Source organism: Peromyscus maniculatus, chromosome 11, assembly GCF_049852395.1.
Source record: "Peromyscus maniculatus bairdii isolate BWxNUB_F1_BW_parent chromosome 11, HU_Pman_BW_mat_3.1, whole genome shotgun sequence".
NCBI classification, from domain to species: Eukaryota; Metazoa; Chordata; class Mammalia; order Rodentia; family Cricetidae; genus Peromyscus; species Peromyscus maniculatus.
Window position 1 is genome coordinate 75,417,405 of NC_134862.1, and position 17,063 is coordinate 75,434,467.

Below are 17,063 nucleotides of genomic sequence, written 5' to 3' on the forward strand. Positions count from 1 at the left end.
CTCCCACATTTCTTTCTAAGGGTTATGGAATCTCTCTCTCCTGCGTATGTTACACCCTTGTGACATCATGTGTGAGAAGTAATCACTTAAGGCTTGTTGAAATGTGTCTTCAGCCCCTTAGACACTAGGACATTGCTTTCTCCCTAGGTTTTATTCTATAACCTTTAAAGGTTCCCACCCATCATCTCCATTGTCCTCATCATTTGTCATGCATCGTATTAACATCCTTGTAGTTAATCCTTATCCTTCTAAAAAGCAGCTACTGTTAATGTCCCTATTTTAAGGCAAGGCAACACCAAGTTCCAGATGCTAAGGAATTTTCCCTGGGGTGATAAGCCAAGCCCAGTCAACATTTAACAATGTGTTCCCCAGCTTCCTCCCTGACTGGCACCATCACCCATCATCTGCCCTCCAAAGATAGTGACCCCACCTTCCTCTCTGTGGCCTCCTGACTTAATAGGTCACTTGGTCCTTGGCTCTGAGGGAGGGACAGCCCTCTCTTTGTCACCAAATATTCCAGTCTCCTGGGACCAGAGCTGTGTGTTGCTATTTGCTGTGGCTGTGAGGATGGGTGGACATGATCAGAAGGTGATCCGTCAGTACTGCACCGATCACAGGCTATTTCTAGGTACACAGCTCCATTCTGATCTTTCACACAAACTCGTGAAAGAGTTTAGTTTGCTCTTGGTGGACAGGCGGCATGAAAAACGCCGAGGTGACTCATCCCTCTGGGTGGAGGGCTCAGGCTGGGCCTCTGGAACGCTGTGGGGTGTCTTGCAAGGTTTCCCCTGCAAACGCAGTAACCAGTGACCATCTGCCCGCAGCCAGCCGCGCTCCAAATCCGAGATGCTGTCGCGGAAGAACTTTGCCACGGGCGTGCCGGCCGTGTCGATGGACGAGCTGGCGGCCTTCGCAGACTCCTACGGCCAGCGGTCGCGCCGCGCCAACGGCAACAGCCACGAGGCGCGGACCGGGAGCCGCTTCGAGCGCTCGGAGTCGCGGGCGCACGGCGGCACCTTCTACCAGGACGGCTCGCTGGACGAGTACTACGGGCGCGGGCGCAGCCGCGAGCCGCCGCCGGGAGACGGGGACCGCGGCTGGGCTTACAGTCCCCCGCGTCGCCGGCCGCCCGAGGAGGCTCCGCTGCCGCGCCTGGTGAGCCGGACCCCGGGCACCGCGCCCAAGTACGACCACTCGTACCTGAGCAGCGTGCTGGAGCGCCAGGGGCGAGCCGAGAGCACCAGCCGCGGGGGCAGCCTGGAGACGCCGTCCAAGCTGGGTGCGCAGCTCGGCCCGCGCAGCGCCTCCTACTACGCCTGGTCGCCGCCCGCCACTTACAAGGCCGGGGCCAGCGAGGGCGAAGATGAGGATGAGGCGGCGGATGAGGACGCGCTGCCACCCTACAGCGAGCTGGAGCTGAGCAGGGCCCCGTCCTACCGCGGCCGCGACCTGCCCTTCCACAGCAACTCGGAGAAGAGGAGGAAAAAGGAGCCCGCCAAGAAAACTGTGAGGGTGCACCCCAAGTCCTCCGGAGCTGGGTGGGGGTGGAGGGTGGGGGTAGAGGGTGGGGGTGCAGGGCCCCTGGCGAGAAATACGGGGTTGGAGGCCCAGGAGAGGCACCACGTCATCAACCTCACTCTATCCAGGGTTAGATGGAGGAAGTAAGGGTGGGACCCCTCAAGAGACAACGACAGCAACAAAACTTATTTTTTAGAGTAGATAATGGGTAGACTATTGTAGGAAAGACCCTCAAAATCGTCCCCGCTGGCCTTGACCTGGGTTTTTGTGGTATTCGTGCAAAATACTTTATGCATGGGTGCCATTCAAAGAGCACCCATCTTAGAGACACCAACAAAGGACAACTTGCCTGCTTCCTCCTGACTCCGGGTGTATGCTGGGCACAGTACCTTGCATACGTGAAGGAAGCCTTTGCCTTCACTCCGATTTCTTGTTAATGGACTTACATAGACTTGACTGCTTTTTCTGTAAATGCAAGAGCAGTCTGCTCTTCCTTCAGCCCCCGAAAGTGGGCTATGGACTTCAGAAACATTGGGGAACAGTCACATGTCCACAGCGGGGCGCCAAAGTACTTCTGACCTCCCCCCCCCCCCCCCCCCGCATCCCTTCACACACACACACACACACACACACACACACACACACACACACACACACACACACACAATGTGCTTTGGCTATCATTTTCCATGTCCAAGAATTTCTGTTCATCAGGTAACCTGCCTGCTGGGCATTTTGTTTCCTCCATTCCAAGCTGGGCTGCCTGCCTACCGTCCTGCCTTTTCTTTTCAGTGGAGCTCAAACCCAGGGCCTTGCCCATTCTAGACAAGCACTCTACCACTAAGCTACATCCTCAGCTCTGGGTATTTTTTGAATATGCAATATGGAGAGAAGGACAATGAACAGGAAAAAGGTGTTTGGCATTATTATTAATTTCTCCCAAGCTACTAAGTGTCTTTTGTTGTTTGTGAACTATAGAAATGCCATGGCCAAGGTACCATGAGGGAGGAAGAAGCTTCCAGGTGACTTCAGGTTAACGCTACACCACCCACACTTAGTATTGTAGAGTTCTGGCCATCATTATCCTTCAGACAATAGAAAGTTATTCTTTGGCCATGGAACCCACTTCCATCTGATGTATATTGGCTTTAGCATTTTCTGGGCTTTGGAATAATCGTCACATGTCTAACAAAGTCCTGAGTCAAGGTGTGCCTGGTTTTGAGCAGGTTCTCAACTCTCCCGGTTACCATCAGTTGTGTATGGTGCTCTCTCAGTCTGTGGTTTAATGTGGGGTTCTTTGTGCTTTTCCCTAGAGTGACTTTCCAACCAGAATGTCCCTTGTGGTCTGACCGTTTCAAGACACAACTCCGGATCACTAGAGATCAGATGCAGACTACGAGATGAGACACAAATCTGAGAGCCAGCAAACCTAGGACCTTCTCTGGCCAGCAGCCACCTTGGAAGATTTGCTGATCTCTGCTTTGGCTACGGACAGGAGGCATCCTTTAAGGAGGCTGATTTCAAACCCTGGTGCCCAATCTATCTTGAGAAACTTACCAAGAAGACAACGATGTGTGAGAACCACATAATAACCCACAGGGTCTATCTTGCCCCACCCACATTTCCTTAGCGGAATCTGTGTCCAGTTCTGAAACAGGTAGCTTTGGACCCCTGACCTCTAGAAATTACCTATGCTTGCGGTATGTTTTTCTACAAGTGCTGTTCTGTGCTTAGAGACAGAAGAATTTATTACTACCATCAGAAGACCTTCCGCTCACAAGAGAGATAACTTCGAGGTAAAATGTACCTTTTATCCCCATCACTTGCAGTCATTGGTCAACGAGTCTTGTTATGCTAAAATCAGAAGGCCCTTGTTGAGCTTAATGGCAGTGACCTCCGGGGCAATCACAGAAATGGTTTCAATTTGCTGCTGTGACTCACAGTTCTTAAGTGGCTGGGCAAACAGGATAGCTTTTTGAAAAGCTGCCCAAGTGGTCTTTCTCTGTCCATTCGGGGGATGTAAGCTGCGTCTCGTCTTTCTGTTGAGTGGAGCGACATCTGAGCCTTGAACTCCTACGTCTCTCTCCTCTCCTCTCCTCTCCTGAACTTTTCAGGGAGGGGCTGGCACGTCTGAGGGTGTCCCACTCCTCTCTGCGGTGGGACTAACTTGTCATCAGGTGCCTTTGACAGATGTTCAGAACACTCACGTGAAAGAGGACGAGAAAAAGGAGAAAGCAGTGGTAGAAGAGGAGGAATGGGGAAGAATTTAGGAGGAAAATAATATGCCGTCTCATTGGATCTTGAATGTGGGTTGTTTTCCCACAAACACACTCAGATTTTTTTTTTATTGGATCTGTACTTCATTTAAGGATTTTTTCTACCATCCCGATTCTGCCACTGCAGGGCACCAGGGATGTGGTGTCCACCCCTCTTGGCCTCCCTGACCTGCCACTGTAGATGCTTTGGAAAGAAGAAAGGCACCACTTTCTCAGCAAGAAACAAGTCCTCTTCCTACCCTTGCAAAAATAATTGGTTTTGCCTAAATCCCAAATTGAGAAGGCTCTGGACGTTGTAACGTTCGTAAACTGCCAAAGTGGCCATGAACTCTTCCCCTTCTCGTTATTCCTGTGCATGGAGTTTGTCCTCTCTTGCTGCTCTCGGACCCCATCAAATGTACCTGAACTGTCTATCCTCCATGGTGAGAGACGAGCCTGGTCACTGTTGCCATTGTGGGTGACAGTTTTATCAACTCAGCAGACTCAGAAGAGCATCTAGCCATGACCAACAAAAGAACTGCCCAGCTGAGCCGAGTCCCAACTGGGGATTCCCACTTGAGAGGAGAAGTTTGGTACTCCTATGTGTTCACTTATCATCAAGGATAAACCTCTCACATGTCAGAATGTTTGGCCCTGAATCAGTTACTCATCCTTCACCTTCCTTGACAGACTTTTCAGTCTGCGTTATTGTGGGGAGACATGTGATTGGGTGAAGTGACTAAAGAAGATGATGCTTGCTATCCCATAATCCAGCCGTAGTCTATTCTCTTACTGATCGATGTATACCCTCTGAAGAAGGTCGGGCAGAATTTCCTCAAGACTTTTCCAGGGCCGCCTGCCTGGAATTCCAAAGTCTATTCTGCTACCGTCCATTGTTCTTCATGGCATTTCCCAAAAAGGTCCCATGTGTGTGATGTAAGAAGCTGCTGGGTGAGGGCTTGAGGGATAAGCTGATGTCACTGCTTGGAGGGGAACCGGCCTGCCAAAGGATGTCACAGTTACTTTGGCCTGCCCTAGATAGAACAGGAAGATACTTCAGCCCAGCGCTGGCACTTCCAAGGGCTGGAAGACAAAAGCCATAACCCTGGTGCTGAGTTTTAGACTTGCTAGTGTCCCTGGCCTCAGAAAGCCTAGGTCTGGTCTGTCTGTTTGGGCTCTAAATCAATATGGCAAAAACATCACTTCTCAATCACCAGCTTTTGATTTCAACTTGCTCAGGCACCTCTGAAGAATACTGGATAGCTGCGGTAGCTATTGTTACACTGAGCACTATGTCAGGCTTCTTTCCACCAAAGAGCCCCATAGCACAGGCTACAGAGACCAAATAGATTGCTTTGTAAAGCCAGGGGGCATGTGTGAGCTTGGTGAAAGCTGAGGGGGCAATAGGAAAAACCTGTTAAAACTGGAAACATAAAGTTCCAAGGCAAAAAGACTATAGGCAGACAATTTTTAAAAAAATCAACATAAAGATGATAACAGGCTTTTGAAATAACTGGGAAAAGGGGAGGGGGCTCAGATTGCTCTTTGTAGGGCTGCATGAATCATTTTGAGTTTCCAGACCTTCAGCAGAGAGAGAAAGCAGTCGTTTCTGGGTGTGTGGATAGGAGATAATGCTCCATGGACAAGGCGAAGGTGGCTGTCCCCGGTGCCCTCGACTTTTCTTTACACATCCCAATAGTCTGTCCTGCATAGGAAGTGCCTATACATATTAGTTCCTTTCCTGTTTTCCTAGGGCATAAAGTAAGTCTGGTATAAGAGGTGATCTCCATCCACTTGAGTCCCTACAATTTAATAAGGAAGCTGAGACATGCCCAAGAAAGGATAAGAATATTTTATGCATATGAAAGGAAATAGTGCTATGGATAAATTATAATAAACCCAGAGATTTAAATTTTTTAAAACTTAAAGGGGAATATTTTGATATTTAAGTGTTGTTGTTTGTCCATCCATCCCGTTTTTTTAGGACAGGCGCAGTGATCTGCAAAGCCAGGCTGTGAAAATCTGAACTGAAAAGAGGTGAAGGAGAACAGTGGAGAGGGATGAGTGACAGGGGCCCTGGGGGGCTGGAGCTCCTGCCTTTGCCTGTGAGTCACAGCTGAGTCAGGGACAGGCCGGAGGAGGGAGCTGGAAAGCAGGTGGCTGGAGGTGTCCCGCGGTGCGGTGTCCCCGCACTGCTCAGAGTTCTCCTCTAGGGCAGGTGTAGACTCATTAGGAGACAGAGGACAGGATTCAGTTCTCCCACCCAAGCCAGCCTTGGGGAGCTCAGCACCTGCTCCTCCAGGCACGGAGGACAGCTTGGGGTGCAGGACTTGCACTAATGTAAGAAGTTTCACACGGCATTTCACCTCCTTTCTTATGCGCTTGGCCTAGGGCTGGGCACACCAGGGTGAGAGGGGCTGGCGCTACATATATAAATCTGGTTAGATCTGAAGCAGTCTTTGAGAGGAAAGAAGTAACGGACGCTGCTTTAGTTCATCCACTCCCCGCCCCTTTTTAAATAGACGGATAAACCATCACTCCCATAAATGAAGTCACAAACCTGTCCGATCTTTAGATTCCCAATCTTTAGCCCTTTCCTGTTGGATCTGCGTTTTCCAAAATTGCCTGGCCATAAGAATTACTTGAATTAGCAGAGGACCTGAGTTTGGTTCCCAGAACCCTCATGGTGGCTCACAACTGTCTGTAACTCCAATTCCAGGGGACCCGATGATCTCTTAGGGCATCTGGGAGCATTATACTCACATGATGCACTCACATGTAGGCAAAATACTTACAACATAAAAATAAATACATTTTTAAAAATTAAGAAAGGGGGCTGGAGAGATGGCTCTGTGGCTAAGAGTACTGGCTGCTCTTCCAGAGGACCCACATTCATCTCAGCACATGGTGCCTCCTAGCTCCAGTTCTAGGGGAACCGGTACCCTCTTCTGGCCTCTGCAGGTACTGCACACATGTGGTGCACAGACACACATGCAGGCAAAATACACATATAAAAAAGAAGTAATGCATTTAAAAATACTTGGTCAAATAAATTACTTGCCTGGAGGGCTGGCAATGTGACCCGGGTTGGTAGTGCTTACATAATATGCACAAAGCCCTGGGTTCAATCCCTAATGCTGTACAAACTGGGAGTAATGGCACATGCCTACTGTAATCCCAACATTTGGGAGGTAGAGGCAGGAGGTTAGAAGTTCAAGGTCATCCTTGACTACATAGTGAGTTCAAGGCCAGCTTGGGCTACATGATACTCTGTCTTCAAGAACCAAACAATAATAAATCAAAACCACAAGGATTACTTGACTGCCACTGTCAAGAAGTGTTGTTGGGCTGTGCCTTGGAGAATAGATGGGTCGATCTGGGGTAAAGATTTGGACTCTGGACATGTAATTTCAGAGAGCCCTGTGGTAGATACCTTTGGGTAGTGTTACACTGAATCATATCTCCGGTACACCCCAAACTGCTGGCCATAAGTATTGTTGGGACTGTGGATTATTTTATTCAAATACCAAGGTGAGATGCTTCTGACTCCTTTGAGAGTGGCACTGATGAGACACCCAGCAGTCTGGCTGTGACACTGGAGACTGGCTCGCCACCGTCCACCTGAAAGGAAGCATTTAAAGGGAGAGTGTTGGAAGCCCTCCCCAGGAGCATGCTTGATATGTTCCAACTCCCAGAATAGTGATGTGTTGTGACAGGCTCAGATCAGACAACAGGAATTACAGGTAATTTTCTTATTCCCTTGATGCCATCCTGAATAAAACTTAGATCGTGAATAGAAAGAAAGGAGCCATCAGGCAAAATGGCAAATGTAAATCATTTTTAAAGGGTACAAATTAACAGCCTTGCTAATAACATAACTTTCATTTTAGGACCGAAAGCAGGTGGAGAAAAAAAATAATAAAATGTACAACATTACCCCTTCCAAAATCAGGTTTAATTGCTGCCAGGATTTTATGGGAGTTTAGAAGTGATGTGCGGAGTTTAGAAATCATCCATAGAAGGTCTAAGGTCCTAGAAGCAAAATAGTGCCTGGTTTCCACTGCCAGTACCCTACCTCCTAGCTGCGTGGGATGATCACTGCAGCTCAGAGGCCCCAGTTAGCATCAAAGCTGAACAGAGAGAAGCCAAGCTGAGCTGCGTTCTTAAGCAGCTGCCTGCGGTTAGCATTGCTGGGTGGTAAAGTCAGGTTTTAGTGCTATGTGCATTACATTTGTGGTACATTCTGTTTACAGACCAGTCCCACAAGCATTCTCTCCTTTGTTCTTCACAGCAAACCCTGTGGTAGAGGCAGGTTAGGTGTCCTCCCATTGGGCAGAGTGTGGAGCTGAGGCTGCGTATGCCAAGTGACTCACCTGTTGCCTGAAAGGCATTTAGAGTCTTTCGATGGCCTTCCGAACTGTCTAGGGTTCTTTCAGATCCCTGCAGTACTCACAGGCCCAGACTCCAGTTTATTCTCTTCACAGCCGGATGTGTAGTAAAGGAGAGTCCCAGTGGTGCGGAGAAGCCACGGAGACAGGCATTTGCTACTTCATCTAGCCCCATGATGTTTAGGAGTCTGCCCTGAGAGAGAGAAGTGTCTTGGCTGGGTGAGAGTTTCATTCTCAGCACCATGCTGTGAGGGGGGGGGGGCGAGGCTTTGACAGATGTGTTTCGACTTTCTGGATTCTTCTCAAAGGAATTTCTAAGCCAAGCTACAGGTTCACCCAGGCTCAGAATTCCAGAGTTGTGAGCAGGAGCCGACACCTTCACTATATTTTGAGATTTTTTTTTTTTATAGAGGTAGAACTGAGGATCCAGATCTAGAGGGAGACAAAAGTTGTAGCAGTTGAGCTGAAAGTCTGGTTAGAGTTTGAGGCGGAGCTAACTGGACAGGGCGGTCAATGTGGTCTGACTCCTTTTATCTAAAAGGCTGAGAAAGATGCCCAGAGCTGCTCTCCTGCACGTTCATGAACAGAGGTGTTACACTACTCCGTGAGGAATTTCCTTGTGGGAATAAAGAACGTGACATTTGGACAGTGGGGGGACGAGAAGACGCCTGCTTCCCGGGAGTCACCCTGCCCAGTTGTTTCGTGCCTTGTCTGTGACATGGAAACTGAAATGTTTGTGTCACTGTTGTTACCCATGATGTTTTTTCCTATGTCACATATACAAAGTGCATTCAGTTGTAATGTTTTAAAGTAAATAAAGCATTTTCATCTACTTTTGTTATACTCAATTAACATGGTTATGGTGTGTTATGATTTTACAGTAAGTGCTTTCTCCAAGATAAGGGATCATACAAAGTGACAAGGTGTGGAAATGGAATTGTGAAGCCCAGTACTGCGAGCCTAATAATAATAATAATAATAATAATAATAATAATAATAATAATAATAATGCAGTACACACTCTCCAGAGAATGGCCTAAATTCTATATCGTAGAGGCAGACACAGCCAGTTACTGTGTGTTCTAGCACGTTTTAATGAGCTACTGGCCAGGTAAATTCTGTTGACACTCACTGCTGTAGTATTTCAGGACACAGGTAGATGTGGTAGTTGGATAAGGATGGTATCTGGCTCATTTTCAAGAAGAGAGTCAGCATTTGCCTGATAGAACTTACGTTTGGGGAGGGGAGGAGGGGAGCCATTCATGGGAGGACATTTTAGTTTCTGAAGAGATTTGAGACGCTCCCACAGCACTGTAATTAAGGGAAGACAATTAAAAACCTTTGTGAGCATAAACGGTGGTAAGTACCTGGGGGAGCTATTAATCCCTGTGACGGCTGGGCCCTGTCAAGGGATTCCAGACAGTCTGTCCTTGCTGAAAAACGTTTGGACTTAATCCTCTTCTTTTAGTAATTCTGTTAACATATTTCCATGTAGATCTAGTTTAAATTAGACTCTAAAGCAGTTAGACTTTTATACCTCTTCTGGACTTCCTGTTATGTGGTTAACGTTTTAACTCCATCTTGGTTTTCCCAGCCCTTAAAAAAAAATATATTTTTTTTTAAATTTCTCAAGTATGTTTAGAATCACCGCTCCCCCCCTCCGCCTATAAATCTTTTCTGGCTGCATTTTAGATTTCTCTGTGAACTCTTTTTCTTCCTGAAGGAAGTTTTCTTTTATGCTGGTCCCCTTGGTAGGATTCGCTGTTGGTCTTCGCTGATCTCAATCCAAGAGTCTTGTTGTCCCTGACAGAGAATCTCACTCCTAAGTCACTTTTACCCACCTGAAACTGTTATCTCGCTCCCTTCCGACTCCCGCTGTCCCGCTGTCGCTCTTGAGAGGCCAGTCACCACCCCAGCTCTCCTTCCTGTCACTCCCTAACCGACCTTGGTCTTCTGGCAACTTTCTAAAGAAAGCTTTCTTTTTATTTATCCATTGTATCTTTCAGATCATGCCTCCCAATCCCACCCATCTCCCTCCCCCTACCCCAAATAAAGCAAAGTAAAATTTAAGAGGAAAAAAGGGGGGAATGGGAAGAAAGGGAAAATCTCATCATGGAAGCTGCAGTGTGACACAGTGAATCACACAGTAAACCCCTGTATCCATACGTCTTTCCTTGCAGGCGCTCATCACAAAGAGCCACTGGTCTGGTTCAGGGCACCCGTCTCTGCTGCGCCATCAATGCTGGGCCCTCACCGGGACTCTTCCTGCACATCCTGCTTCTGGCCACTTTAAAATTTTCCCCTTTGTCTCTAGTGTCCTTAGGTTTTCATGAACATGTCACTGTGGGTTTCCTCTTATTTATTTCAGCTGGGACTTGTGCTTCCGTAGTCCGTGGGTTGGCTTTTCATCAACTATGGAAAACTTGAAGCTATTAACACATCAAATATTTCATCTTCAAACTGTCTTTTGACAAATCCAATTAAATGTTAACATCTTTTTGTTCTACTGTCTGTGTTTCTTAATATAGTTCTTGTGTTTTCTCTTTCTTTGTCTTCTGCTCTCTATTCTGGGCAATTTCTTCATGTTTATCTTACAGTCACTAATTTTTCTCATCAGCGGATTCCAGTCCCGATTCTAATATATTTTTCAGTTCTGGGTGTTCAGCTTAGCTCCTTTTACAAATCTATATGGTCATTTTGATACGGTCACATCTTATCCTTATGTACAGTTTCATTTTATTCCTTGGCAACTATCCATCTCAACTTTACAGCCCATATTTCAATACCGACAATGTTTGTAGTTTTAATTTTGGAGCTTGCAAATTTGCTGTTACTCCTGATTTCCTGCATTTTTGTGTGGTTTTTACTTTTTAATTGTGGACACGTGTGGTGGGACATCATGATATGTTAGTGTCGGTCACAGAAGACCTTTCCAACTTTTTAATGTATCCTGCTGCCCAAATCTGTATGTACCCAGCATCCAGAAAGCCTAAGACTCTGAGGGGGGACTGAGTAAAGACATGCTAGACAGAAAAAAAGGAAAGTATGCATATTTCTAATAAGATAAAACGGGATAGTAGGGAGACTTGACTTTACATGTAGTTCAGAATTGGATCTTTATAAGAGAATGGCTATTTAAATAGCAGACATAAGACTATTTTAGGGGCTAAACGTGAATGGATCATCTATTGTGAAGAATGACTAAAGGAATTATGGATCTAGATTTCATTCAAGAAGCAAGGAAAGACTAGGCTTATAGTATGAGATAGAAATAAAGTTACCTATTTTCCTTCACTTCAGCTAAAATCCAATCTAAGTTTTTATATACTTTTAATTCAAAGAAGTAAGAAGGCTGATTTCAGAGTCTCCTGGCAGAGACATTCTCTTGGCAGAGATATCCTAATTCTTATCATACCGTGTAGGTGAAAGTTCCATTCTCTGCTGAATTGGTTTTAAGCATTTCCTGAATGCCTTTCGGGTGGCCTGAGATGACTCACCCAATATGGCAGGAGTAGAGGAGCTGGCCAGCCCCGGAAAGGGATGTTGAGTTATCTCGACACGCCATCTAGTGGCATACATTCACCAGAACGCCTGACTCTCAACTTTCCAGGAGTCACCGTGCTGGACAGAGGCAGGAGTGCATGGGTCTTAAAAAGCTGTAGCTTATAGGATCCTTAGATGAAGATGAAGTGGAGACTCCCAGAAAGGGAGAATTAGTTTCCTCCAGGGACAGGCTCCCACATAGGATGTCTAATCACAAGTGCTAGTCACAACAGTCTACCTTAAAAACATAATACGTAAAAAAAAAAACAAAAAAAACCCATAATACGGAAAATTCTAAATTCAAAAACCACACAGACAAGCTTACCACCGCCACATGAATAGCTCTTGGTACACATAAAATGACTTGCTAAAAGTTAATTCACCTATATTCCTTAAAATTTTATTTAAAAAAAATTGAGAACTTCATATATGAGAAGTGTAGACATATCACTGCTATTCTTCTCTATCCCTTCATGTCCCCCCTCCCAAATTTATGATCTCTAATCACTATTGTTATACACTCAGTGCATACACATGCACACATGCATATAAACCTACTGAGTCCATTTAGCGTTGCTCAGAGGTGCATGTGTCCAGGTGCCCTTATTACATTGGCACATCGTGCAGACGTATCATGTATAGATTGCAGGGTTGGTGGCTGGGTTCGTTTTTAATCTTTCTCCCCTAGTAGCATGAAGAGCGTCTTCTAGTACCATGAATACTACCCTGTAGGAGTCAAGGTTCTAGGTAGACACCAGCTCGATTTCTCCATGTTCAATAACCATGTTATATAGGAACATATAGGGCCTTACCATCAGTTTGTGAAGAGCAACCAATATTCTTGGCAATAGCCTGGGTTGTTTGGGGTGTCCATGGGGCCCCTTTGGCCAACAACTTGATTAGATGTTACCCATTCCCGGTACTGGAAGCTTCATTTGGTGATGAGAGAGAAGATCCAGTTGGGGCTCCATCTCCCCTATTTGATGTTGCCAGTAGATTTGTTACATGTACTATGTAATTTAAGAAGCTTCTACTGTGTTGGGTTTCCATATAAGTCTTTGGCTAGCCCTTAGTTTTAGCTATCTCACCCCGAATTCCCTCCTTACTCCCTTCTTTCCTCCCCTCCCCCACTTGATCGTCCCATTCCAGTCTCCTGTGTGTGTGTGTGTGTGTGTGTGTGTGTGTGTGTGTGTGTGTGTTGATTTGAATAAGAATGGCCCCCATAGGCTCACATGTTTGAATGCTTAGTGATTAGGGAGTGGCACTCCTTGGAAGGGATTAGGAGGTGTGGTCTGGTTGGGGGAAGTGTGTAACCGGGGGTGGGCTTTGAGGTTTCAAGGACCCAAGCCTGGCCCAGTGTCTCTCTCTCTCTTTCTGCTGCCTGCAGACCCTGATGTGGAATTCTCAGCTCCTTCTCCTGCATCATGCCTGCCAAGCTGTGCTGAAACTGAAAGCAATCCCCAATTAAATGTTTTCCTTTGTAAGTGTTGCTATGTTCATGGTATCTTTTCACAGCAACAGACCTTTGACTAAGGCAATACCATATTTATCTTTTGGGGTCTGGGTTACCTCACTCAGGATGATTTTTTTCCCTAGCTCCATCCATTTACCTGAGGATTTCTTTCTTTCTTTCTTTCTTTCTTTCTTTCTTTCTTTCTTTCTTTCTCTCTCTCTCTCTATCTATCTATCTATCTATCTATCTATCTATCTATCTATCTATCTATCTATTCCTTCCTTCTAGTGGCTGAGTAATATTATTTTCCATGTAAATATTCTATGTAAATGTACGACTTTTGTTTTTGCTTTCTTTCTTTCTTTCTTTCTTTTTTTTTTAAGGCAGGGTTTTTCTGTGTAGTTTTGGTGCCTGTCTTGGATCTCGCTCTATCGACCAGGCTGGCCTTGAACTCACAGAGATCTGCCTGGCTCTGCCTCCCAAGTGATGGGATTAAAGGTGTGTGCCAACGCCATGCAGTGTACCACATTTTTTAAAGTACAGTCATCCATTGACAGGCATCTAGGCTGTTTCAAATTTCTGGCTATTATGAATAAAGCAGCAATGAACATGATTGAGCAAGTGTCTATGTAGTAGGACATAGAATCTTTTGGGTTTATGCCCAAGAGTGGTATAGCTGGATCTTGAGGTAGATCTATTTCCAGCTTCCTGAGGAACTGCCACACTGATTCCCATAGTGGCTGTACAAGTTTTCACTCCCACCAGCAATGGATGAGTGTACCCATTACTCACCAGCATCAGATATCATATTGATCTTGGCCATTCTGACTGGTGTAAGGTGAAATCTCAAAGTAGTTTTGATTTGCATTTCCCTAATGACGAAGGATATTGAACATTAAATGTTTCTCAGCCATTTATGTTTCATCTTTTTAGAATTCTCTGTTTAGATCTGTACCCCATTTTTAATTGGGTTATTTTTTTTTAGATCTTTATATATTTTAGGTATTAGCCTCTATCCTATGTATAGTTGGTAGAAATCTTTTCCTATTCTGTAGGCTGCCACTTTATCCATATGATGGTGTCTTTTGCCATGCAGAAGCTTCTGCTTCTCAGTTTCATGAGATCCCATTTATTAATTGTTGATCTTAGTGCCTGTGCTATTGGTGTTCTGTTTAGAAAATCTTTGCTTTTTCTGGCACTGCTCTGGTGACCAAGAACCTGAAGCTAGAAAGGCAGGGGACCTAGAGGAAAACCAAATACTACTTTTCTGCTAAAGAAATAGCAATAAAACAGCTCCTAAGGGCATTTTGCTGTGTTCGTAGATCAGTGTCTTGCTCAGCCATCATCAAAGCAGCTTCCTCCTGCAGGAGATGGAAACAAGTACAGAGACCCACAACTGGACAGTGTGCGGAGAGTGAGAAACCTTGGAACACTCAGTCCTAAATGGGATGTCAGCATCAAATCCCTCCCCTCAGGACTCAGGCAACTAAATATTGTAAGAGCCAGTGGTGATGGAAGACACCAAGGAAACAAGGCCTTCGAGACACAACAGAGCTGGTGATGCACAGTACCCACACAGGTCTGAGCCAGATGGGGTCTCAGTGCTGAGAGGGGAAGTAGACAGAAGCTGTCTCCAACTGACAACCACTCTCGAGGGAAAAATTAATTTTATCCAGTGGAATCTCACTGGGTATACAACCCACACTGAAGGGTGGGCCCTTCATTGGGATTTTTGGGAGACTTTTTGTTTGGTTTTGGTCTCATAATGCTTTGGGCATTTTATTTTTAAACTTTATAGGTCTTTGCTTATATATTATGATTTCTGGCTTTGTGTTTTTATGGGATTTCTCTATGTATGAATGTGTGTGGCTGTGCATCTCTGTGTATATTTTGGACTTTTTCTTTGGCTCTTTTTTCTGTTTCTTTGTTTGTCTTGTCCTCTTCTGGTTTGTTTGGTTTTTAACTTGTCTTATTGTATTATTTTTCTAGATGCCTGTTTGTTTTCCAATGAGAGAGGAAGAATGGGTTTTGATTTGGGTGGGTGGGTAGTGGAGAGGATCTGGGAATAATTGGGGGAGGGGAAATCATAGCCAGAATATATTGTATGAAAAAAATCTATTTTCAATTAAAAGAGAATAACATTTTTAAAAAATCTTTTGGTTACACATGATAGAAAGCCAATTCAGGCTAACTTTTTTTTAACAGAAGGGTTGGAAGTGGCTTATTAGAAATATCCTGGAGTGACCTGAGGAGTGGAAGCTGATCACTAGCAGTCCAAGAGGAACATTTTGCCAATGTATTTAACCAGACAGGAGAAGAACTTTACTTAAGAGGACAATCCTAGGCTGTGATCTACCCACATTGAGTCACATGTTCATATTTTAGATAATCATGGTGATCATAAACAGGCAAATCCACTTATGACCGGGACTGTCACCCAAAGGCCCCGGTAGCGAATGCTTTTGGAACTACTGTACGGCACTGGAACTTTGGGAGACAGTGTCTTCTGGGAATTGTCCTTTGATCGTTAGGGCTTTCCCTTAAGGGAATTGTGGGTGCTTAGCATTTCTTTGCTTCCTGGCTCATGATGTAGGAAGCTTTTGCACAGCCATGGGTTCCTATCATGATGTTCTGGTCATCAAAGCAAGGGGGCCAATTGACTGTGGGCTGGAACTTCAAAAAGTATGAGCCCCATAAACCTTTACCTTTATAAATTCGTAACTACTAGTATTTCCACTATTGTGATGGTGATCTAACTAACACAGCAGGATATAAACACTTGTCCAAAGGAGGTTAAGGGTATGAATAGAAACGGCAAAGACACAGCACGTGTATAATAACAGTTGTCCACTCTGTATCCATATTCTCCTGTGGTCATAAAAGCACGGAAAAACAGCCCTCCAGCTCCTTTCTGCTGCCAGCTTCTCAGACAGAGCATCCACACCCGGGCCTCCATGGAGACTGTTGTCACTGCAGCTCAGTGACAAATCCTGCCAAAGCCTTACACACACACACACACCTTCTCGGTGTCACTCAGCTTAGTGTGAGTTTAGAAACCCAATCCCGTCACCACCTTCGTTAGAGGAGCCCTTTGAACTCGTCTCTTGATTGTTCCGGCGTCTTCATTTCTCCTCCCCTACCCCGGGCTTCATCTCCTACATATTTATTGTGTACCTTGTTGTCAGAGTCGCTAGATGGTTTTGGACAAATACTGGATTTCGGGCAAGGTGTCTTCTGCCTTCCCAGGTCCCACAGAACAGGGGTACTCTTTGTTTCTCTCTTTCTATGGACTGTTTGTGCCCCCAACCCTGGTCCTCTGTTCATATGTTGGAACACTAATCCTGGATGCCATGGTTGTGGTCTTTGAATGTGTAGACCTTTGAGGGGTGTTCTAGTTCCCTTCTGTTGTGATAAAGCTCTCAGACCAAAATCAACTTAGGGAAGGAACAGATTTATTTTGCTTATACTTCCACATCACAGTCCATCCCTGAGGGAAGTCAGGGCAGTAACTCAAAAGAGGAACTTGAAGACAGAAACTGTAGAGGAACACTGCTTTTTGACTCACTGTCAGGATCATGCTAGCTCTCCTATACAGCCCAGGAGCACCCAACCAAGTCATGGTGATATCCGCAGTGGGCGGGCCCTCCTACATCAACTAACGATCAAGACCATTCTCCATAGACATGCTCACAAACCAATTTTACCCCTTGTCTGAGGACTTAGAATCTGTCAAGTTGGCCATTAAAGCTAGCCAGGACAGGAGGTAACTAAGTCATGATGGTGGAGATGGGAGAAAGCTTATTGTCTCTTTGTCACAGGAGGACACAGCAACAGAGCATCCATCTCCGATCGGAAAAAATCCTTCACCAGAAACGGATGTACTGACACCTTTGCCATGGATATTCT

The 17,063-nt window shown here is 45.6% G+C and overlaps 1 protein-coding gene across 6 annotated transcripts in view; it reads left to right on the plus strand.

The window, feature by feature from the left end:
- Positions 1 to 9,009, plus strand: part of Ildr2 (immunoglobulin like domain containing receptor 2) — a 61,604-nt gene extending 52,595 nt beyond the window's left edge. For all 6 annotated transcript variants that reach the window (XM_076547920.1, XM_076547923.1, XM_076547922.1 and 3 more), the window contains 2 exons: positions 825 to 1,506; positions 2,832 to 9,009. In XM_076547920.1, coding sequence (XP_076404035.1) covers positions 825 to 1,506; positions 2,832 to 2,867 — 718 coding nt within the window. In that variant the 3' untranslated portion in view covers positions 2,868 to 9,009. The remainder of the gene's footprint in view (positions 1 to 824; positions 1,507 to 2,831) is intronic.
- The last annotated feature ends 8,054 nt before the right edge of the window (positions 9,010 to 17,063 follow it).